The 25,259-nt window shown below is 46.0% G+C and overlaps 1 protein-coding gene across 6 annotated transcripts in view; it reads left to right on the forward strand.

Moving 5' to 3' along the window:
* Positions 1–25,259, forward strand: part of LOC137385236 (zinc finger protein 385D-like) — an 812,282-nt gene that overhangs the window by 737,244 nt on the left and 49,779 nt on the right. For 5 of the 6 annotated variants that reach the window (XM_068060224.1, XM_068060229.1, XM_068008597.1 and 2 more), the window contains one exon: positions 20,145–20,372. The exons of the other annotated variant lie outside the window; for it this stretch is intronic. In XM_068060224.1, the coding sequence (XP_067916325.1) occupies positions 20,145–20,372 (228 nt within the window). The remainder of the gene's footprint in view (positions 1–20,144; positions 20,373–25,259) is intronic. 6 annotated transcript variants of the gene reach the window in all.

Consider the following 25,259-nt stretch of genomic DNA (forward strand, 5'->3'; position numbering starts at 1 on the left):
TAAAAGATGTACTCTAAGACCGTGAAGTGTTTTGATTGGTTGCTGGAAAATAATTAAATGCTCCCTTACATAGTTGAAAAATTACTGCTATAATATTTTCTTAACAACCCTGGTGTTTCCATAGTATTTACAACCTTAATACAATATTGCTGTAAATCTCACCTAGTGCCTTTCTGATGTTGAGGTCCTTGTGCTACCTCTCTGTCTTTGCTTAGTGCCTTGTTACTCTAAACATTGTCAGAGACTCAAAGTGCTCTGTTCAGTTGTGAAGAAAAAAAACAAATTTTAGAGTTTTACAAAAGCAAAATACCGTGAATGCTGGAAATCTGAAATAAAAGCAGAAAATGCTGGAAATTCTCAGCAGGCCAGGCAGCATCTGTGCAGACAGTTAAAATTTCACTTTTTCCAATTCTGACGAAAGGTCATTGACCTGAACATTAACTCTATTTCTCTTTCCACAAATGCAGCCAGACCTACTGAGTTATTTCTCACATTTTCTGTTATCATGAAGGTTTTGTGTGATGAAGTTTACAAGTAATAGTGGGCTGTTACAGTGTGAGAACACTGGGTTTACAAACAATGTCAGAGGAAGTAGTTAACCTGATTTTGTGCAGGAGAACTTGCTGAGGCCTTGAGGCTAACAGTGCGAATGTATATCATAAAAAACATCAAATCAGTTTTGTTTTCAGACTGAGGATGAAAATATTCCACAGTTTTTAGGTGTCATGAGATATTGTCCAAAGGGAGCCATACCATGAAAGGGGATTATAAGATGCTTAGTCTTCAAATGCAGACACAGGAAATGGCAGAGACTGGAGGCCAGTGTTGGATCCAACAGAAATGCAGAATTGGCCCCAGATTAATGAAATACAGTCCTTCCTTCCCAGATCATAATAAAAATTGAATGGCATTTTTGCCTTGCCAGTGAAAGAAGTGTTGTAATTACTCGGGGAAGGAGAACTTCACTGAGTGTCACTTCATTTGAGGTTTTAGCTCCATTTTATAAGCAAAAGAGACATCCATAAAACAAAGACATTTTGAGAATTAGCAGTAAATCTGATTAGCACCAAATTGCCTTTGATAAAGCACCACATAATGAATTTGTTAGTAAAATTGAAACCCATAGCATTAAAGCGGCATTGGCAGCATAGATACAAAATTAACTAAGGGACAGAATGCAATTTAGTGGTGAATGGTTGTTTTCAGACTGGAGGAAGTGCGCAGTGGTGTTCCCCAGAGGTCAGTTTTGATACCTCTGCTCTCTCTGATGCGTGGCTTTGACCTGGACTTGAGTATAAAGGGCATAATTTCAAAGTTTGCAGATTGCATGAAACTCAGAACTGTAGGGCTGTACTTTATTCAACCAGCAGGAGCAGGATTGGAGGCATGGGGCCGAAAAATTGGGAGGGGACGCGGTTGCCCGGAAACACGACATCGTGACATTGGTTCCGGATTTTGTCAGTGGTGGGAAAGGTCTGTTGCCGCTACAATGTGGTGGGACTGCAATTACAATTGCTGAACAGCTATTTAGCATGCATTTGCATCAGCCTGACTCAGAAATTATGGGAGGTTTCCAATTTAGTGAACGGCACACAGGGAACCAATGCCTTCAGATCCTCAGTCATTTAAAGGTGGTGGCACGAAGGCGAGGCATCAGTGCCGCTGCGGGAAAGCAGCCACGGGGAGCATTTGATGAATGCAGGAAGGGGAATGGAGCGGGGGGTGGCCATTGACTGACAGCGGTGCAGCCCTCACAGCAAGAGTGGGCTTCATCTTGGGTGGTGGGCTCCCTGCAAGTGTGGGTGCTGAGGGGCATTAGCCTGTGTTCAGAGGGGAGTGGCAATGGGAAAGGTTCCAAAGGCAAGGCCCTCTCTCCAGGGACAGTGCACAGGCAGGGGAGTGACCAGCTGGAATGGGTCTCATACACCCAGTGTTTTTGTAGATCCCCGCGCTGCACTGCAGAGATTCAGAGGGAGGCAGGGCCAAGTGGCGCTGGGCAAGCTGGTGAAGATCGACCAGAAGAGCCACAGTAGCTGGCTGCGCCAAGAAGGGCCTATCAGTGGCAGACCAGTGTACGTGTCTCACCTCAGCTACCTCCAAATGTCCGAGCGGCAGCGTCAGCGAACATTGGGGCTCTCCAGGGAGGCCGTCACCGACTTATCAACCATGTTGCAGGATGACCAGTGACCCATGGAATTTGGTGGACATCCAATGCCAATGGTCCTGTAGATCATCATGCCATTCAATGTTTATGCCTCCGGCTCTTTTCAGCGATCCACTGTGGACATGTATGGGGCGCCCCAGGTAGCCCACTGCTGCATCAAGGACGTGACCAATGCCTGCTCTAGAGGGCCAGCAACTATGTGTAGTACTGGACCAACCCTCACAGTCAGGTAGAGGGCCATCAGGTTTGGGGCCATCGCTGGATTCCCCCTGGTGTAAGGTGTCATCGATTGCACGCATGTGGCCATCAAGCTCCCATGTAGCAGCCAGCTGCCTTCATCAACAGGAAGGGCTTCCATTCCATCAATGTACAACTGGTCTGTGACCACCGAAAGCATTTCCTGTATGTGTGTGCCCGCTTCTCAGGAAGCAGCCACAACCCCGACATACTTAGTAGCTCCAGGTGCCACAGCTTTTCTGGCTCTCCTGCTTGCCTTCAGGGATGGATTCGTGAGGCGTGGCTACCCATTGAAGACATGGCTACTGATGCCCGTGAGGAACCTTCGCACTGCAGCAAAGGAGAGGTACAATACCTACCTTGGGTCCATCCGAGTGACCATTGAACAGGCCTTTGGGCTGAAGATGAGATTCTGGTGCCTGGATCAATCTGGTGGAGCCTTGCAATATGCCCCAAACAAGGGGCTTCCGTATCATTGTGGCTCACTGTGCTCTGCCAATCTAGCACTGCAGTGGGGGAGGCATTGCATCAAGAGGACATAATTGATCGTCACTCCTCATCCAATGAGGAAGATGCAGAGGTGAATGCTGGGCAGGTTGTGCAGGATGATGAAGCCCTTGTACTGGAGGCGAGGGCCATTGAGAGATGTGTAAGGGAGGCTCAGGACAATCTCATACATACACAGTTGCTGCCATCATAATGCCTGTTCCAAATAAACTCAATAAAGACTGACCTTACTGTATTCCACGTGTTGCCTCTTTCCTATCGCATCTCCTGCCTCATGCCCATCTCACCAGGTGCACTAACAGAGCTGAGAAGGTGCCCATAAGCTGCCTGCCCCTGAACTGGCAGCCCATTGAGGGAGCAAGTGTGAAGGTGGCATCTGACAGGGCAGCAGGGAAAGCATGAGAGATTCTCAGCAATGAAAGTGACCTCCATTTATTTAAACGTTCACAATACCTAATAACAAGACCAAGTTGCACACACCCATGAAACTCCAAGTGCGTCTAGTTGCTCTTCTTCATGCAGCTTCCATGAAATGCTCCCCCAGCGCAGGCAGCTGAGATGAAGGCAGGCTGCTGAATGTGCTTCCCAGTGGCCTGGGATGACCTTGGCAGGTTCCTGGAGCGGGGCTCACTGGTGGAGGGGCTGAGGAGCCATTGTCCACACTCAGAGTGCCCTGAAGGGAGCCCTCAGATGTGGAGGTCAGCCTCTCCTCCTCCCTTTCAAGGCTCACTTGAACCACCCTGCTGACCAGAGAAGGACGGGGACCTGGAGAAGACTCCAGCTGCCTCGTCCCCCTCTCACCTTGTCACTGCTGTGAGAAGCTCATGGCGAAGGTGATGGCATGCAGGTCTGTGTGCATCTGTGGGATCTGGCTCTCCATAAAGGTCGCCAACTTCTCGCTGGAGGAAGCCATGTGCTCAAAAGCCTGAGACATGGCAGCACCCATGGCATGGATGGACTCCTCAATTGTCCACACATCACTGCGCGTGGCCTATGGCAGCTCTGCCAGATGTTCACTTACCTCTCTTTATAACTCCAGCATATTCTCTGCTGCTGACGGGAGGCTCGTCATCAGCCTGGGGCTCAGAATGGACCAGGCCTTCCACTATCAATGGCCTCGCCAGTCATGGCCTCTGTCAGCTGCTCAGATGGGTGTGTGGTGCTCTTACACACTTGTGACCCTGAATCTAGGCCTGAGCTCATACTCAGCGAGGTGAGAGTATATGTGCTGCTGGAGGGTGTAGGGGAACAGTGTGATGGTACAGCCTCTGAGGATTCTTCCTCCTCACCCTCAGAGGATGACGGGATTCCAGAGGCGCCAGCAGACAATCTTCCTCCGAGGTGTCACAACTTACATGAGAAAACAAAAACAATTGGGGGTTCTGCTGCATGGATCTGCCCATGCCAAACATGTGTGATGTGGTTCTCTAGAAGGGCAGTGATGGGCACATGAACACAATGTGTCCTCACTCTCTTGGGTGGGCACTCCAGTCTGGTGGCAGCCCTTTGGTCCTGATGGGGGGTCCCGAAAGCCTCCTCCATGTCTGCTCTCAAGGGACATGCAGGGGGAAAGCTAGGACAGAAGGCCAGATGTCTTGGAGATGCAGCCAATCATCTGACATGATCTGCTGTTGCCTCAGCCTCTTGCCACCCCTTTGAAGGCACTCTCTGACCATGTCACGTTCCCTCCCACATGATCACATGCGAGCCCCAAAGATGAGATGGGTATTAACCCAGTTTTGGAGGGTGATTCCACAGCTGCTGACCTCCTCTGTAATCTCCATCCAGGCTTGCTTGGTTAGGTGGGCGGGTCTCTTCCTGCCATCTCTTGGGAAGAAGAGTTCCCACCTTTCCCTTACAGCCTGGAGGATAATCGGCAGGGAGTCATCGCTAAACTGTGGGGCCACCCAGTCTTGCACTGGGCGTAGTTTCTCTTGGCTGCCTGTCAGCTCCTGGCCTTATGAGGCCTTGGTCAACAGCACAGCAGAACAGAGTCTCCAGCCTGGGGGATGGTGGTCAGCAGCACAAGGTCTCCAGCCGGGGGGGGGTCAGCAGCACAGCAGCACAGGGACTCCAGCCAGTGGAGTCAGTAGCACAAAGGCAAAGCAGCAGCAAACTCAATGAGTGGAACAGCAGTTCAAGCGGGGCTGGCAGCATTTTAAGTATGGCATCAGCACCTGCGTTCATCTCTGCTGATTACGTCATTGGCATCTCGTTGTCTTCCCCCTTCCTCCAATGGTGCCCTGCTCCTCCTACATTCAGATAGGCCAGCTGCCACGTGATTGTATTCGGCCGGCTGCGTACATGGGGCTGGATTTTGTGGAGGAGGCGGAGCTCCTGGTGCCAGGCTGAAAAGGCAGGGGGAACCCTACCTCAGCCTTCTCGTGCACCCCTGGAGCGATCCTCTGGTGTTTTGAAGCCTAAGTACCCAGCAGCAGGATCTCTGTCCCTTTAAAGACAGGGATTCCAGCTCCAAGAGCTGCTGGCCAATCACAGGGCCAGCAGCTCAGCAGTAATGGCAGCGCCACTGGGAGCGGTGGCCAATGCTGGTTCTGCAGTGGCCTTTGACCCAGGCCCAGTGCTGGAACCCCAGACCTCAGGTAAGTGAGACAGGGTTGCTGGGGACTGTCTGGCAGGACCTGGTGAGGGGATGCTGGGTGTGAAGTCCAGGGGAGGGGCAGCCATGAAGTTGTAGGTTTTGCTGGCGGGGATCCACCATCGGCTACAAATTACCTACAAAGGAGGGACCCCCCCCTCAAGCCCACAGGGAGGGTGCCTTGTAAAACAAGGCAAGAAGGCCGTTGTTGGCCTATCCCGCCCCCAGCAAAATCTCTTGGTGACGGGGTGGCAATATGTCCTGTGCCCCACCACCCATCGCGATTCTATAGGCCCCCTGCCTCTGGCCTCGCCTCAGGGGGGCCATAAAATCCAGTCCATGATGTGCAGCAACGCCTCCCTCATCCAGTGCCACCACCGCGCCCGTGACAGTATGATAAAATTCAGCCCGTAGTATCACTGAAGAGGATAGTAACAGCCTTAATGAGAACATAGCTTGGTGAAATGGGCAGATACATGGCAGATTAAATTTAACACAGATTGTGAAGTGATATTTTTTGGTAGGAAGAATGAGGAGAGGCAATATAAACTAAATGGTACAATTATAAAGGGGGTGCAAGAATATAGAGACCTAGGGGTGTATATAGACAAATCTTTGAAGGTGGCAGGACAATGTGAGAAGGCTGTTAAAAAGGCATATAGGATCCTCGGCTTTACAAATAGGACATAAGGTATAAAAGCAAGGAAGTTTTACTAAACTTTTATAAAACACTAGTTAGGCCTCAGTTGCAGTACTGTGTCCATTCTGGGCACCACATTTTAGGAAGGATGTCAAGACGTTAGAGAGGGTGCAAAGAAGATTTACTAGAATGGTACCCAGGATGGGGGACTTCAAGTACATGGAGAGACAAGAGAAACTGGCTGTTCTCTTTCCAGCAGAAAAGCTTAAGGGGAGATTTGATTGAGGTGCTCAAAATATTGAAGGAATTTGATAGAGTAAATAAGGACGAACTGTTTCCAATGGCAGACGGGTCAGTAACCAGAGGGCACAGACTTAAGGTAATTGGCAAAAAAACAGAGGTGACATGAGGAAAAAAATGCAGGGCAAATTGTTAAGATCTGAAATGCACTGCCTGAAAGGGTGGTGGAGGCAGATTTAATAATAACTTTCAAAAGAAAATTGGATAAATACTTAAAAAAGGAAAAAGGGCTGAGCTACGGGGATAACTCTTTCAAAGAACTGTCATAGGCATGATGAGTCAAAAAGCTTCCTTTTGTGTTATATCATTTTATGATACTATAAAATGGCTGTATATTTAGTTTTCGAGCCAAAGCCAGTATTTGTTTGGCACACGCATGATTCAGCTTGCTTGTCACATACAATAAATGAAACACAGGGTTTCCAATCCAGGCTGCTGAATGTTTCACAATTCAAAAGATAACCTTCTTGCACCCAAATTTAATAAAGCACATATTGACTCAAAAGATCGAAGCGATTGTGCTCATGAGTTCTAACAATGGTCTTTAATTTCTTCACAAACACCTCAGTCTAGGAAATCAAGGTGGTTTATCAGGTTATAAATGGGCACCTAAGTTCCAACATTGCATTCAGGATTTGCATACTCATTACAAGCCAGAACTGCACCACCCATCATATTAGTATAGAAAAAAGACAGGGCCCATGCAGACCCAGGAAAGGGCTTCATGCCTGTTTGAGGACCTCTGTGCAAAACTGGGATGCACTGAATGCAGTCGGAGCTGGGTCAGCTGGTCCAGGAAAACCAGGTCTACATATGGCCTAGCCAGCGTTCCTTAAAAGATGCAGCTTGCCACCAAAAAGATTATTAAATGCTGACCTAAATGCAGAGCCAGAGGCATGGCTTCGTGTTGAAAAGCAGGGTGAGCTAAAAATTATTCCCACCCCATCTATTTTTGTTAAAATCAGAAAAGAAAGGAATTTTGGTCCCCATGTCTCCAAATCATCATTCTTTCACAACACCAATAACACATCCTTTGCCTTTGCTCCATGACCTTCTTGTCAGTTGTTCTCTGTGAACCTCTGTCCTATCAACACTTTCCCTTTTGTTATCTTTTGCCCCACCCCTGCTTTATTTGCTTAAAACCTATTACATTTCTAACCTTTGCCAGTTCTGATGAAAGGTCACTGACCTGAAACGTTAACTCTGCTTCTCTCGCCTCAGATGCTGCCTGACCTGCTGAATATTTCCAGCATTTTTTGTTTTTATTTCAGATTTCCAGCATTTACATTATTTTGCTTTTATATTACTCCAAATCATCATCCTGTACATAATCTTGGCATGCGATCCTGAAAATCTATATCTCTCCGCTTACAAGAAGTATTGTGTTAGAAAGAGGAGGAGGTAATTGTGAGGCAGTAGCAAGTCTTGAGTTTGCAAGTGCTTGCACCAACAGATGCAGTGAAGTGTCCTTTTCTGGTTGCAGGCAAGGTATGGGAAGCAGCGAAGGGAAGCAATCATAGTGCTAGGGCTAAAGTAGAGTGGTGCAAGGCTATGCAGAGAGTAAGAGAGATGTAAAGTGTAGTATAAGGAAATGTAAGGGTTGATGTTAGAGACAGTGAGAGCAACCCCTCCCATTGTAGAGATGATGATGTAATAGTCATATGATAATGAGCTTTGGAAGGAGAGAGCAGTAGCACAAAGGATACTAGCTAATGAGACTTGAAGAGAATGTAAATAACAATGTATATTTAATAAAAGAGTTATTAGTTGACCTTATCTAGACTCCAAGGCTTTATCAATAATGCCCTAACTATGCTACTACTACAACAACAACATACAATATGGTTGCACCGGTTAAAATGACCAGAAAGCACTGCAAACACCTTTCCTCATGGAGTAGCACCAAGTGAACAGCAGATCTCATCGCGGTACTGTAAAGAGCTCCAGGGCTGCTCAATAGCCGAAGAAGATGCGGATAGTTGGTGAGTCAGCCATGCAGACATTCAGACTGCACCGCAGAAGCGTGGTGGTCTGCAACGGAGCATCCAGGTCCACAATTGCGTTCCGAGTCTCAATGCCAGGCGACAGTCCAGGATCAGGTGAGAGAATTTCAAAGGGGCCATTCTTGGCTAATGGTACACTGGGTTGAAAAAAGCGAGGAGAGAGGTCGATTAAGGTAAAAGGCAATTTGGGCGGAGACGGCGGCCATTAATCAACCAGAATGTGAAGAGAAAGCAAGGGAATGGTCGGAAAGTGCAGGAAATCCCCAGAAAGAGTGCGAACACCTCCATTAAAGCCAATACAATTTAAAAAGGGGAACACCCTAAAAAGCCTAACAAAGTATAAGAAACAGAATGGATTCTAAATTCAGAATGCCTGAAAGCTTCCACAATCAGGAAGGACTCAATCAGGTGCAAAATTGGTCCTAATGGAGAAAAAGATTCCTACGTTTTAGGATTGCTTCCCAACTCCATACTAAATCAGCAATAGAACAAGTAAATACCTTTTATATTCTATGGTTCAATTGCAGATGGTGTGATTGTGAGGCAAGGGATAAACGAATTTTCCTGATAAATTTGAAGATGTGCTCTAAGCCTTAGACAAATATTTCAATTTACACAGTAACAAAATTCTGGAAAGAGCAAAATTTAACAAGCAAGTCCAGAAAGGAGGCGATTCCTTGGATGCTATTATAAATGATCTGTACAGATTGGCAGAGGGATGTGAATATGCAGAATTAAAGGCAGAACTGATAAGGGACCGAATAGTTGTCGGCATAGCTGATGAATTTCGGTCAGATCTCTTGCAGTCCAAAGATGGCCTTACACTTGAGAAGGCAGTTCAGGTTGTACGACAGATGGAAGTACAAAGACAAAACAGAGCTGTTCTGTGGGCTGAAGAGCAGCCTTGGATTAGAAAAAAATCCAATGACTGTACAGTTCTGGAAGCCAAAGACAGAGAGGCAATCTTTGTAGGGAAGAAGACACACACAGGTGAGAAGGCACATGACAACGGGAAACCGTGCCAGCGCTGTGGAGCCAGGAAGACCCATAGATGAGTCCAGTATCTGGCTAGTAAAGTGGAATGTTTCAACTGTAAAAAGACCGGGCATTATGGAAAAATGTGGCAGAGCAGGACCTCTTCGCGCAAAGTCATAAAGCAGAAGACCTTCATATGAAGAGCGGTGAATGAAGTACATCAACTTCCAGCAGAAAAGGAACCAGGAGATTTCCTAGGAGAAATTAATGATCCAAATCAAGGATTTTGGATGGCAGACATTTATGTATAAGACATCTAACGAATTTCAGATTGGACACAGGTGCTAGTGTCACAGTTCTGTCAGACCAAGAGCCATTGATGATGAAACATTGCCGACAACCAGCAGACATTCAGTTGCATGGTCCAGGCGGGAACCAATTGAAAGTGAAGGCTAAGCTTCAAACAACTCTCCAATATAGAGGGCGACAAATTATGGAAACTTTACACGTCTTGCAAAACCATGAATTTTTCTTGATAAGCAGAAAAGCGTGCTTAGACCAGCATCTTATCAAGAAGATTGACAAAGTCAAACAGCCACAGGTAAACAGTCGGTTCCAAGCAGACTATCCAAAACTTTTTACAAGTCTCAGAAGACTCAAGACAGAGTATAGAATCACACTAAAGGACAATGTTAGGCCAATATGTATCTTTACACCTGTTGATGATCCAAGTTCAAGACCAGTAGGAAGAGATGACCAGACAGGGAGTCATTTCTCCTGTAACACAATCAACGGAGTGGTGTTCGGCCATGGTTCCTGTCCCAAAATAAAATGGAACTCTATGTATTTGTGTGAATTTAATGCAAAGCATTATTTAATTAACAAAGCAGTAATGCATGAGATTCGCCCAATGTCCACAGTGGATGACAGCTTAGCGAAATTGTCTCAGAGCACCATCTTTACCAATCTCAATGTCAATAGTGGAATTTGGAAGGTACCCTTAGAGGAGACCTCAAGATTACTAACCACATTTATAACACCTTTCTGGAGGTTTTGTTTCAATCGGTCACTGTTTGGGATAACTTCTGCACCAGAGCTTCCAAAAGTCTACGTCAAACATCTTAGAAGGGCTTAAAGGAGTTATTTGTCACATGGATGACATCCTGATACATGGTCAGTCAGTAGAAGAACATGACCAAAGAGTCCGAGCAGTTCTACAACAACTTCAAAAAGTGTGAATTTTCCAAGACTTCAATTTGTTTCTTGGTACACATAGTAAACAGTAAAGGTATAATGGAAGATCCATAGAAGACACAAGAATTCCCGACTGCTACTTCCGTTCAGCCACTCCAAAGATTCCTGGGAATGGTGAATCAATTAGCAAGGTTTTAACCTCATTTAGCTCTGGTAACAGAACCACTAAGGCAACTTCTCAGAAAAGAGCAACCGTAGTGTTGGAGTTCACACCAAGAACAAGCATTCTGGAAGATTACAGATATGCTCATATCACCGCACATTTTGGCACACTATAACCCTACATTACCAATGACGATAGCGGCCGACACCTCTTCAAATAGGCTAGGGGTCAGTCCTTTTCCAGGATCAACCTGATTGTTCTCGTAGGCCAATATACTATGCAGCTGGAGCTTTGTCTTACACAGACAAGTTATGCGGTAATTGAAAATGAAGCACTTGCATCACATGGGTGTGTGAGAAATTTTCTGATTATGTTGTTGGATTGAGAGTGTTTAAGATTGATGAGATATATGTACAAGACTGTATATGTCCAGGGAAAGATGCAAACATCTGCTGATGCCCTATTAAAAGCGACGGTTGAACATTCGACACAACAAGATATGAATTTTGTGGATGAAATAGAGTCTTATTCACAGTACACCGCACAAATTTGGCCAGCAAGCATACAGAAATTGCAAGAAATTTGTCAATCCCAAAAAAGCGATGAAGAATGTATTTGCATAAGGTAGTATTGCACACAAGAGTGGCCACTACAACGTCCTTGTGGGAAAACGATGAAATCTTCCTATGAATATAGAAAATACTTCCCAATTATCAATGATTTGCTAGTTTATGATGACAGACTAGTCATTCCTAATTCACTGAGATCGGATATCTTAGAACGTCTACATCAAGGCCATATGGGAATAACTCCTGTTCATAATTCGTATGTCCGTATGTTTTAGGTCTGTGACCTTTCATCAGAACTGTATTGATAAAAGGTCACAGACCTGAAATATTAACTCTGGTTTTTTTTCTGTCCACAATGCTGTCAGACCTGCTGAGTATTTCCAGCACTTCCTGTTTTTATTTCAATTTACGACCAGACTTTGGCAATGTCTAGGTATGAATTTATTCATGTTCAATGGAAAGTCCTACATAATCATTGTTATGAAAGTGCTTCTGTGTTTTGTTAAATATATTTTTTGACGATTCATTTTTGAAATATTGAAGAAATGTTGAACTTTTGGGTTTTCAAAGGGGGTCATGTAAAGGCCACTTGACTTTGAAAAACAGTCCCTGGAAATGTTTTTTAAGAAGGGTATTGAGAGGTTTTGTGAGGAAAACAAGCCTTTCTGGGAAGCCACCTGAATTCCAGCAACAACAACAAGCCTTTCCAGGAAACTACTGGACTTTCAGCTCAATAAACAACAGAGAACTTTGGACACCTGGAGAAGTTGTTTACAAAGAAGTGACAGGTCAAGATTGATGGAGATCAAAAGGTTAACCTCCTATTGTCAGTTTCACTTTTGAATTGTTTGGTGTTGGGGTTGAACTGTATAAAAAGGGAGAGAATTTACAAGGAGAGAAGAGGATTCACAAGGAAGGAGAGAAAACCACAACCCTGCTCAGCTTTCCAGCACCTCTTTAAAAGACCCTGAGAAGTCCACTGTGCCAACTCATCTTGTCTCCTGTCTTTGAAGAAAAGCCTGCAAAATTAATTCTCAATACTACCTGAAAAGAACTGTTCTAAAAGATCCCAGTGATCTGTCTACGTGTACTCAGAGGCCAGACTGTATGCCAGTTTTGGAACACAACATATCTCATCGGCTGTTTCTTCAAGACTGAGCAATTATTCAGCCCAAGTGGTTTTTTTTGTCTGTAATAGAGCTCTAAAAACAAACATCCCTTTATTTTTCTGGTTAACTGGTGTGTGAGGGGCTAAGGTAAAAAGGGAACTTTAATATTTCAATCTGTATGCTTATGCTTTACTTCATTACTGGTTAAGACTTGTTTTATAATAAACTGATAATTTTGTTGTTTATTAAAGAAACCTGGTTAGTGTGTTTTATTCTGGGAAAAATAGAGTATATGATTGACTGTATCAGTTAGTGGGAAAATTTAAATATATGTTGTGACCTGTGGAAAAGTGAGACTAGAATGAATAGTGCACTCCTCCCGCCTCAGTTGTAACATCATCATTGATTACTTCTCAAGGTGGATAGAAGTGGGATAGAAGTATTCAACAACAACTGAAACTGTTATAAGAGTCCTACAAGACACCTTTGCGACACATGGTATCCCTGATGAAGTATTGTCAGACAACGGACCACAGTTTGAAAATAAATGTTTCACACAGTTTGCAACAAGAATAAGAATTCAAATTCACCACATTATCCACAGTCGAATGGTGAAACGGATAGAGGTGTAAAAACCATAAAGTCCTTATTGAAGAAGATTGAAGATCTTCCAACCTCACTTCTAATGTATTGCTCTACACCGTTGATATATGGACTATCACCTGCAAAATTACTGATGGGCAGGAAGATAAGAATGCAACTTCTTATTTTGCCTAAAAAATTGATTCCAGGATTGAATGTCTGGGCTACGAGAGAGTAGGAGACCGGGAAACCTCTTATCGAAGGCAACAAACTCAAAATTACAACAAAAGATTTCATTTTAGAGATTTACCGAAACTTGAATGAAGGCCAAAGAGAATGGATGCGTGACCTTGAAAGGGAAGGTACTGTAATCCACAGAGAGGAAAACTACCAGAGATTGTATGTGATACACACAACTGAAGGAAACATATGTTGAAATAGGAGAAACATTATCCCTATTCCCCAGAAGCAACAGTCAATCATTCATTTGGAAACCCCAGATGAAGTTGAACAAACCCAAGGCAAACAGAATATGACAATCCTTAGTAGAAATCAACCAAGTCAGCAATCCAGACACACAAGGAAGACTACTGATCATCCAACTCAGACTATAACAAGATTGGAGAGCGTTGTGAAACCTCCGAACACACTAAATCTGTGAAGTCAGAGACTTGGGGGGAGAAAGGTTAAGTCAAGAATGCATATATGTTTAAGAAAATATGAATAAAGACTTGGGGGGGGAGATGTAGTATAAGGGCATGCAAGGGTTAATGTTGGAGATAGTGAGAGCAACCCCTCCCACTGTAGAGATGGTGATGTAATAGTCACATGGTAATGGACTTTGGAAGGAGAAAGTCGCAGCCCAAGGATTCTAGCTAAGGAGGCTTGAGGAGAGTGTAAATTCTTCTTTTTCTTCTTTGGCCTCCTTGTCTCGAGAGACAATGGGTAAGTACCTAGAAGTGGTCAGTGGTTTGTGAAGCAGCACCTGGAGTGGCTATAAAGGCCAATTCTAGAGTGACAGACTCTTCCACAGGCGCTGCAGATAAAATTGGTTGTCGGGGCTGTTACATGGTTGGCTCTCTCCTTGCACTTCTGTCTTTTTTCCCAAGACTCTTCGACTCGCCACTCTTTACCCCCGCCTTTATGGCTGTCCGCCAGCTCTGGCGATCACTGGCAACTGACTCCCACGACTTGTGGTCAATGTCACGACTTCATGTCGCATTTGCAGACGTCTTTAAAGCGGAGGCCTGGATGGCCGGTGGGTCTGATACCAGTGACGAGCTCGCTGTACAATGTGTCCTTGGGGATCCTGCCATCCTCCATGCGGCTCACATGGCCAAGCCATCTCCAGCGCCGCTGGCTCAGTAGGGTGTATATGCTGGGGATGTTGGCCGCCTCGAGGACTTCTGCATTGGAGATACGATCCTGCCACTTGATGCCAAGGATTCTCCGGAGGCAGCGAAGATGGAATGAGTTGAGACGTCGCTCTTGGCTGACATCCGTCGTCCAGGCCTCGCTAACTTAGAGCAAGGTACTGAGGACACAGGCTTGAAACACTCGGACTTTTGTGTTCTATGTCAGTGTGCCATTTTCCCACACCCTCTTGGCCAGTCTGGACATAGCAGCGGATGCCTTTCCCATGCGCTTGTTGATTTCTGCATCGAGAGACTGGTGATATTTGAGCTTAGGTAGGTGAACTCTTGAACCACTTCCAGAGCGTGGTCGTCAGTATTGATGGATGGAGCATTCTGACGTCCTGTCCCATGATGTTCGTTTTCTTGAGGCTGATGGTTAGGCAAAATTCGTTGCAGGCAGCCGCAATTCTGTCGATGAGTCTCTGCAGACACTCTTCAGTGTGGGATGTTAATGCAGCATTGTCAGCAAAGAGGAGTTCCCTGATGAGGACTTTCCATACTTTGGTCTTCACTCTTAGACGGGCAAGATTGAACAACCTGCCATCTGGTCTCGTGTGGAGGAAAATTCCTTCTTCTGAACACTTGAACGCATGTGGGAGCAGCAGGGAGAAGAAGATCCCAAACAGTGTAGGAGCAACAACACAGCCCTGTTTCACGCTACTCAGGATAGGAAAGGGATCCGATGAGGCTGAATTGTGCATTTCATATTGTCATGGAATGAGGTGATGATACTTAGTAGCTTTGGTGGACATCCAATCTTTGCCAGTAGTCTGAAGAGACCACGTCTGCTGATGAGGTCAAAGGTTTTGGTGAGATCTATGAAAGCAACGTAGAGGGGCATCTGTTGTTCGCGGCATTTCTCCTGTAGCTGGCGAAGGGAGAACAGCATGTCAATGGTGGATCTCTCTGCTCTCCGCACTGTGCCTCAGGGTAGACGCGCTCAGCCAGCTTCTGGAGTCTGTTTAAAATGACTCGAGCGAAGATTTTCCCCACTATGCTGAGCAGGGAGATTCCACGGTAGTTGTTGCAGTCACCGCGGTCACCCTTGTTCTTATAGATGGTGATGATATTGGCATCGCGCATGTCCTGTGGTACTGCTCCCTCATCCCAGCACAGGCAAAGCAGTTCATGGAGTGCTGAGAGTATAGCAGGCATGTGCTGAGCGTGTGCTGCCGGTGTGGGATTAAGTGAACAAGGACTCTGAAGTGCAGCAGTGTTTTGCTGCCATAACTCAGGATCTGGTGAAAAGTTTCTCTCACACAAAGCAGGTTGGGAATTATCTGGTGGGTAAGATGCCGCTATGGGGTCACGTCGGTGCAGGAGCCGGAGCCGCAGTGCCTGGACTGGGGCGACGTTGAGCTCATGCCAAAGGCCCAGTGAGGCCTTGGCCCCCCCTACTGGACTCATACGAAAAATCCTTGATCAGATCCCGGGAGAAGGAGAAAAAGCTCCACATCGCGGCCGGCCCTTGCACTGACCCCCCACCCGTACCCCCCTCGTACCGCCTTCCCCCATCCCCTTCCACTTCCCCCCTCGCACCCCCTTCCCCCCACCCCCTCGCACCCCCTTGTCCCCTCCCCCTCTGTACCCCCTTTCTCCCCTGCATCCCTGCGCCCCCCACACCCCTTTCCCCCCACATCCCTTCCCCCCACACTCCCTACCCCTCGCACCCCCTTCCTCCCACCCCTTCCACCCTTGCACCCCCTTACGCCCACCCCCCTCGCACCCCCTTCCCCCACCCCCCTCGCACCCCCTTCTCTCCTCCCCCCTTGCACCCTTCTGTACGCCCTTCCCCCCTGCATCCCTGCACCCCCCACACCCCCTTCCCCCCACATACCTTCCCCCGACACCCCCTACCCCTCGCACCCCCTTCCCCCCACATACCTTCCCCCCACACCCCCTACCCCTCGCACCCCCTTCCCCCCACATACCTTCCCCCCACACCCCCTACCCCTCGCACCCCCTTCCCCCCACCTCTTCCACCCTTGCACCCCCTTCCCCCTCCCACTCCCCGATCTCCCTTCCCCCCCGCACCCCCTTCCCTCCGCACCCTCCCCCCTCGCAATCCCTCCCTCCTCGCAACCGTTCCCCACTTCCCTCGCCCTCCATGAAATCGCACAATTTACTTGTTAGGGCCCTTGCTCAGGGATAAGAGCTAACAACCCCATTGTCTTGTGGGCGTCTCGGGAGAGACCAAGGCTAAGGGAGTAAACTCCTAACAAAAAATCAGAAGCGGATCCCCTAAGGCCACATGACCCCATGTGTCACCTTTGGCATGTTTCCGGCAGTTCCTGCAGCCATACCGGTGCCAAATGTCATGCTCTGCACTCCTTTGGACCCCACTAGGAAGGCCGAGTGGGGGCTTTGATGCTTGGGCAGCTCAGAACCTCCATACATTCTGCCCAGGCATGCGCCATGGAGAGGTCACTCCATAGTCGCCTCACAGCGACCAAAACAACACGAAAGGCAGCAGTTACGGGTTATAAGTCCAGCTCAATTGGCATAGAGATTGGGCGCCATGGATTGCCTTTGTCGGTGGGAGAGGTCATTGCATCTCACTGGACAGCTACTGCCCGCCTCAAACCGGGCAGCCCCCGGTCAGAAAGATTCTGTCCCGCCACAGTCCACCTGCTTCAATGGGTGCTTGGAGTTCAGGGTCATTGCCCGACAAGTGGACTGCAACACCGCACCAAACAGCACAACACAAAAAGGAAAGAAGGTACCAGCCCTTCGTTTTGCAAGCTGGAACATCAGAACTATGTGTCCTGGCCTGTCGGAAGACTTTACACAAATCAACGATTCTCGGAAGACCGCCATCATTAACAACGAGCTCAGTAGACTCAATGTGGGCATTGCAGCACTTCAGGAGACACGCCTCCCTGCGAGCGGATCTCTAAGGGAGCAAGACTACACCTTCTTCTGGCAGGGTAGGAATCCTGAAGAACCAAGACAGCATGGAGTGGGCTTCGCCATCAGAAACTCTTTGCTCAGCATGATGGAACCACCTTCAAATGGCTTGGAACGCATACTGTCCATCTAACTGCTCACCGCCTCTGGTCCAGTAGACCTGCTCAGCATCTATGCTCCAACACTCTGCTCCCCACCTGAAGCTAAAGACCAGTTCTACGAGGAAATCCGAGGCGAGCCTCCATAAACAGTGTCCAAATCACACGCAGCTTCCATAATGTGGACTGCGACACCGACCTCTCCCTGGTGAACAGCAAGGTTAGACTCAAACCAAAGAAAATGCATCACTCCAAGCAGAAGGACCGCCCGCGCATCAACACTAGCAGAATTTCTCATTCACAGCTGTTACATAAGTTTCTAAATTCACTTGAAAATGCCCTTCAAAACACTCCTGCAGAGGATGCAGAGACCAAGTGGGCCCACATCAGAGGCGCCATCTATGACTCAGCTTGACCACCTATGGCAAACGCGTGAAGCAGAATGCAGACTGGTTTCAATCTCCCTTTGAAGAACTGGAACCTGTCACAGCCGCTAAGCACATTGCACTGTTGAACTACAAGAAAGCCCCCAGCGAGTTAACATCCGTAGCACTTAAAGCAGCCAGAAGCACTGCACAAAGAACAGCCAGGCGCTGCGCAATTGACTACTGGCAACATCTATGCAGTCATATTCAGCTGGCCTCAGACACCGGAAACATCAGAGGAATGTATGATGGCATTAAGAGAGCTTTTGGGCCAACCATCAAGAAGATCGCCCCCCTCAAATCCTAAACAGGGGACACAATCACTGACCAACGCAAGCAAATGGACCGCTGGGTGGAGCACTACCTAGAACTGTACTCCAGGGAAAATGTTGTCACTGAGACCGCCCTCAATGCAGCACAGTCTCTGCCAGTCATGGATGAGCTGGACGAACAGCCAACAAAATCGGAACTCAGTGATGCCATTGATTCTCTTGCCAGTGGAAGAGCCCCTGGTAAGGACGGCATTACCCCTGAAATAATCAAGAGTGCCAGAGTGTAAATAGTAATGTATATATAATAAAGAGTTATTAGTTGACCTAATCTAGACTCTACTTTATCTACGATGTCCTAGCTACGCTACAACTACTACAACAGTATGCAACATGATTGGGAGTCTTCTTGGCAACTCTGGTGAGGTCATTAAATCTGTCCTTGCATTGCTGCCAGATTGTTGGAGAAAGGCTTGTGGCATTGTCAAAGTCAGCCATCTTCCTCTGCACTATTGCTGAGTTATTTGCCTGAGAACCTGGTGTCCATCAATGGTGAGGAGAACCTCTTACTTGCTGCTGATTTGCTCATCTTCTGCATTTATTTTTCATTTGAAGTAGTATTAAGTGCAATATATCTTTATTAGATGAAAAAGACAAACAATCTAAAGCAATAAACATGAATACGTTCCCTCAGGCAAATGGTGGGTACAGTACATTGCCATTTTTATAAACATTACATCACCAGTGTTGGAATACAAAGACAGAATCTCATGATATATTGGATGTATAAATCTTATGGATAATTCTAGCTTTTGATGTATAATGTAAGTTGTAAATATATATTTGACACTGTTCATCACTGTAGGATTATACATAGTTACTAACACCTCAAATAGATTATATTCTCATTATCACATTACTTTTTGTGGGATCTCACTGCGCACGAAATAGCTATCACACTTTCTACATTACAGCATTGACTACACTTCAAAAATATTTCCTTGGCTGTAAAGTGTTTTGGGGTGTCCTGGAGTTCTGCAAGGCACTATATAAATGCAAGTTCTTTCTTATCAGCAGACAGTGAAATATAAGCTCAAGTATCCACCATATAAAAAGTTGACCTCCTGTTTAAGAGATATAGGCTGCTTTTAAATAGTGACAGTCTCCACTGGATTTCCCACACTCCCAATGGGTGAGCTGCCTATAGGGAGTGCAGTTGGTGCCGGCAGCTCTCCCTGAATATTAAAATGAGACCTAATCACAAATATAGATGGGGCCTCACACCAACCTCATTGGGTAGGAGTAGCATATATCCTGCGTGGCACCAGCCCGATCTGCACCGTACATTAAAAAAAACCATCCCTTTCAGTGTCTACTTTTCAGTAAAATTAGAGAGGACAGAAACATTTGCCCTGGAAAGAGCAATAGGGATTGGGCTTTGATCAGATGACAGTGCATAATGATCATTTTTATTTCACAGAAGATTCAAACTTAGCTTGTTGTTATTCACAAGCTGAGCTAGAGAAATGAACATCTTTCCATTTGTCCTAACAGCACAGCAAATACCAAGGAAACCATCATCAGCATGAATTGTTATCACAACAGCTTTTCTGTGATCACTCTCCAAAGACAGACCTGCATGAATAATTGAAAAAATTTATTGAAAATCATGGAAGGAAGTCAATGGCAATTGTTGCAGGGCAAACCTGTTTGTTGGTTATGTCCGTTCACTTCAAATTACATACATGGGGGATAGAATCAAAGACTTTTCTTCAACAAAGTCTTCACAAAATTATTACCTTATCCACAGTTCAAATATTGAAAAGTGGTATTAAAAAAGTGAAGAGAATAGATGGTTTTGAACATTTGATAGATTGGACTTTTTATTGGAATGCAGTTAATTTTTTCGTTATATTAGCTGAAAGCCAGCTTTGTGACAGAAATAGTTTGTACTTGGCTTCATTTTCACGATTTTTTTTATTTTACTCTAGACAGCACTCAAGGGACAGCAACAATATCAAAAGTGACAACACTGGCAGCAGCAAGTGATAGTGTAACAACAGAATCCATTTCCACGACAGAAAAATCCTTTACATCCAGTAGCTGCAATACAGCTCTGCCTAAGGAGACGGAAGAAGAAAAAGCAAAACGGCTGCTTTACTGCTCCCTCTGCAAGGTGGCTGTCAACTCTGCCTCACAACTGGAAGCACACAACAGTGGTGAGACATAGGAATCTGTTTTCCTAGCTTCCAATCCTATAATTACCAGTCTTTAAACAGAACAAACTTACTCACTACAGCCTGTCTAGCTTATTTAGTTTGCTGTTAAGATACTGTGTACAAAACAGTGAGAGAGCATTTGCACAGCAAAATAGATTGATGTTAAATACATACATAACAATCGATGGCTGGATGTATGGAAAAGGACTAATACACAATTGAAGCTTTATGATTACATCATAGGGCTGATCAGAACTCTCGGTGGTGGCAGAAACGGGTGATAGCAGATCGGCTGTTATAAGCCCTGGCCGATTTTCCTAAACAAAGAAGGTATATAATGGGTGGCCAATCACACCAGCCATTTTCCACCACTGCTAAAAATTAAATCAGCCCTCATAAATCAACTGAGCAAGGCTGAGGGTTTTGCTCCTTCTCTTTTGAAGTCAGTAAGCCATGCTGTGGTATGGCTCCAGGGGGTAAAAGCAGCCTTTAGGTCGCTCTTCATGTGTGAGACAAGAAGGTCAGCAAGCTTTCTGACAGTGAAGACATCACTGTTCAGTCTGAGCAAAGTCTCCCCTGAAGTCTATACACACACGTAGGGGTCACCAGACAGCATCCAGCAACAGAAGGCCTGGCTGATTATTTTCCCTTTGGAGACTCAGTCAGCACAAATCAGAGATTTAATCTGGAATCTTCTGGTCTTTGTATCACACTCAGTGTCACACTGCTGGTACAATTTCCCACTGAAGCATTGGAGAAACCCAGCTAAGTTGCTTTACACAGCCACCTGAAACCCTAAGGCTCTGTTCATACATACTCTTAAAACCATCTGTGTTCCACCCCAAATATTACTATAGGCATCCATTATGTCCAGTTGTGCATTTTACTGACTGAATTTGGAAGCCTATCCTTTGCTTCAGATGCTCAAGTTTGCAGTATGAATCTTAACTCTATGGAGGGACAGTATTTCCATATTAGTTTATCAGCTTTCATTACAGCCAAGTTTATACCTGATGATTTGGGTATAAACAATTTAACAAAAGTCAGAAAAGTGATGTATAAGTTGTTCCCAAATTCCCATTATGTTGACAATATGATCATGTAAAATAAAATCATGTTGTCTAAAATTTTGTATCATTTCCCTTTGCCTTTCAACTTTATGTTATGTTGGAATAAAGGTGCCTGTTTATCAAACAAAAGTGCCATGGCTACAGGTTCCAAACCTGACCCACTCCCCTCTCTGAATTGATTGCAAAATTTAAAAAATCAGTAGGAGAGGGCTGACAGGCATGCAATTATTGTCCCATCGACTGTCTGCCTTAAATGGTAACATATAATAAGGTGTTACGACCAGGTGAGAGAGGTGTCAAGGGGTTCCCTTTGAGCCTTACTGTAACAGGGTTTAATTTTTGAACACACTATGTTTTAGCTTCCCCTTGATGAATGCTTGTTCACTGCTTTCCAATTATAAGGCAAGGAAATTAGTACAAACAGGCTTTCTTAGGTTTAAAGAAGAAAAGTGAAGTTTATTAAAACTTAAACTTAAACTCTAATTCGGTTAACGCCTACGGATACACGCCGTGCCCCACGCTAGCATGCACACGCGATATACACATGCAAATAGGGACAGAAAAGAGCAGAAGAAAAATAAAGTGAAAACATTTGAGGCAATTTCTGAAGGGGTTTTGTTACTGTGCTTCGAGCTCGCTGTAGAATCTTTGATTGTAGGTAGTCTTGCTTTTCATTCGGGCCCAGTATTCTTATTAAACCTTTTTCACTGTAGGAGACTTTTCTCTCTTGGGGTTCATGTGTCTTCAATGGGTCTTCAGTTCCGTGAGAAAGAGATGAGAGCAGACAGAAGAGGCTGTGCCAGCCACAAGAGGTTTTTTTCAGTCCAGGAGCAAACAGCTTTCTGCCAGTTTAAAACTCTGTGGCAAGTTCAAATTCAAAAACCTCCAACAGCCAGTTAGTCATGTGACTAAACTGGTCTGACCACATCTCTTTGTGTATTCGGCCATCTTAGCAGTTAACCTGGAAAACGAGCTCCTCCACCCTTAAAGTATGGTAATCAAAAGTCCATTGTGGATTAAATTGGAGCAGGGAATGGACCTTTGTCTCCTTTAAGCACTGTCTGTAAATATACAAATCTCCTTCGAGTCAAGGATCTGGTGTTGCTTTCTCTTAGAAAACAAGTTCTCTCTTTACTCCAGTAACAGTTTAAAAATTAATGTTCATGTGGCGAAATTAATGTGCCTCATTCTTGGCAGATGGGGCCCTGCATGACACCTCCACACCCAGGGGAATGAAATGTGATTTGAAAAAAAAGGCGCAGTTCATTAAAAGGTTTGAGAGAAATATAAGATACAGAAAGAAAAAACATGCATTTCTCTCATTCATTTCCATTCATTCATAACCCTTAAAGCTTATTAACATTGTCTTTTCTGGGTGCCAATGCTGCTTTAATTTCCCCTTTTTGGTTCTTTGGGGAAGCTTTTCTTCAGTTTGCCCATTGCCATGACTGGTTTGCTGAGGTAATGTTTTTTTCAGGAGAGTTAGTAGTGGGTGGGTCTATCCTGAACTCTCTTTCAGTGCTTTGCTAAGTCATGCAAAGGCTTTTGACTTCAGGGGATGGGTGGTTCCCTTTTCCTCTGACTGTGGGGGTGGATTCTTTGTTAATCTCCCCTTTGTTCTCTGGGACATTCCTGCCTGCAGGTATGTGTGCAGACTTGACTGCACTCTCCTGTGGCACTTTGACTAGGTGAGGCATCACCCTCACAGTTTCTGTGCCCCCTTGAGGTCTCTCTTTGTCTCTGCGGGTTTCTGTAAATGTTTTTAACAACTCTGGTGGGGTGCTTCTAAAGTCTGCATTTACAAAGGAGGATGTGGAGTCTAACTTTTCACATTTTTCGGGGTTGGCTGACCGGACAGCAGGGGTTTTCATCCGGGATTCCTCCCGGACTTCCTTTAACCTACGCTGTGAGTCACTTTTTCCCCTTCCCTTTCCAAACTTTTGCCAGCCGTGTGCTTGCCTGTCCCCTTTTGTTCTCGCCGGGGGTCCCTTAAGGTTCACCAGCCCTCTGCTGGAGGGTCCTCCTAACACCAGTTCAGGACTTAGGGGTGCAGGCTTTAGTGTGGGTTGGGGTTTCCCCTCAACCTGGCACATGTGGAAACTCCTGCAGTACTCCACCACATCTTTGTGGAGTTTTGGCCAGTCAGACTGCTGTCTTATGTGGGCTTTGGTCTTTCATATACCAGCATGTACAGCCACTGTAGTCTCATGGGTCCTTCTTAATATCTTTCTCCGGTACCTCTGTGGCACCACTAACTGGTGAACTACTGTCCATTTCTTGAGAACTCAATTTCCTCATCAGTACCTCATTCTTTAAATAGTAGCAATCAGGGACTCCCTCTGTTTCACTTTCGGACAGGGCAGCCTGTGCTAACTCTGGCAATACTGGGTCGGCTCACTGAGCCTCAGCTAGGGAAAATCCATTTAATTCATTCCTTGAGTCTCTTAACTTTCCAAGGAAAGTCAGAGACAGGCAGACCTCATGCTCATTTGCCTGCAGTGCCAATGCAGTCTCCTCTGGGGGAGCTGGTTTGACCATGGCCTGATCCACTACACATTTCAGGGAAACTGCAAGGGTCCGTCTCCTGCCACTGCCCTGTCTCTCTGAGCTCCTGTGGTCCCTCATTCACTACTGGGGCAGCTACCACCTTCACCCCCGCCAGATCATTATCTAGGAGCAGGTCAACCCCATCCACAGGCAAACTAGGGACAATCTCTACGGTCACCAATCCAGAAACTAGGTTGTACTCCAGGTGCACACAGTGTACAGGTACAGGCATACACTGCCCTCCAATACCATTCACCACCATTTTGGTGTTCACTGCACTCTCTGGGGGGAAAATCAGGCCTTTTCCCAGTAAAAGGGATCTAGTGGCCCCTGTGAATCACTATGGGTTTGCTGGCCCCACTCGATGGGTATGGGATTACTTTCCCTTCAGACACAAAACCCTGCTGACCTTCAGGAATCCTGTTAAATTTGCGTGCACTGGCTGTAGTAAGCTTCCTGGGATACACTCTTACTGCAGTTAAAGCCACAGCTTGTTCTGCTGGGTTTTCCATCAGGTCCCCGTCTTCACTGAGTTGTTGTGCCCTGATTAACCCTACCGGTTTTCCCTTTAGTTTCTAGGAGTCAGCTTTTAAATGCCCTGCCTTATTACAGTGGAAGCACGTCTCCGGGTCTCTCTCTCGCTCACAGCACCTTCCTTTTGGCTGGAGGAAGGTTCCCTGTGTCTCTTGCTTTCCTTTCTCTCCCATGACTGCCTGGGCTCCTCTCACCTTCCCACCCTTTTTCCTTTTCGGATTTGTTAGGGGTGATTAGGAAAGGTTCTCCCCTGGGAAACCATCTTATAAATTAAAGCGAACTCGTCGGACAGAATAGCTGCTTGCCAGGTTCTCTGGACCCACTGCTCCTCTACATAGAGTCATAGAGAGACACAGCACTGAAACAGGCCCTTCAGCCCACTGAGTCTGTGCTGACCATCAACCACCCATTTATACTAATCCTACATTAATCCCATATTCCCTACCACATCCCCACAATTATCCTACCACCTACCTACACTAGGGGCAATTTACAATGGCCAATTTACCTATCAACCTGCAAGTCTTTGGCTGTGGGAGGGAACCAGAGCACCCAGCAGAAACCCATACAGTCACAGAGAAAACTTGCAAACTCCACACAGGCAGTACCCAGAACCGAACCTGGGTAGCTGGAGTTGTGAGGCTGCAGTGCTAACCACTGTGCCGCCCACAGTGGGAGAGAGTGTTTAAATTCCTTTAACAGAATTACTTCTCTGAGAGTCTCTTAGCTGAGCTGT

The sequence above is a fragment of the Heterodontus francisci genome, chromosome 2 (genome assembly GCF_036365525.1).
Source record: "Heterodontus francisci isolate sHetFra1 chromosome 2, sHetFra1.hap1, whole genome shotgun sequence".
NCBI lineage: Eukaryota > Metazoa > Chordata > Chondrichthyes > Heterodontiformes > Heterodontidae > Heterodontus > Heterodontus francisci.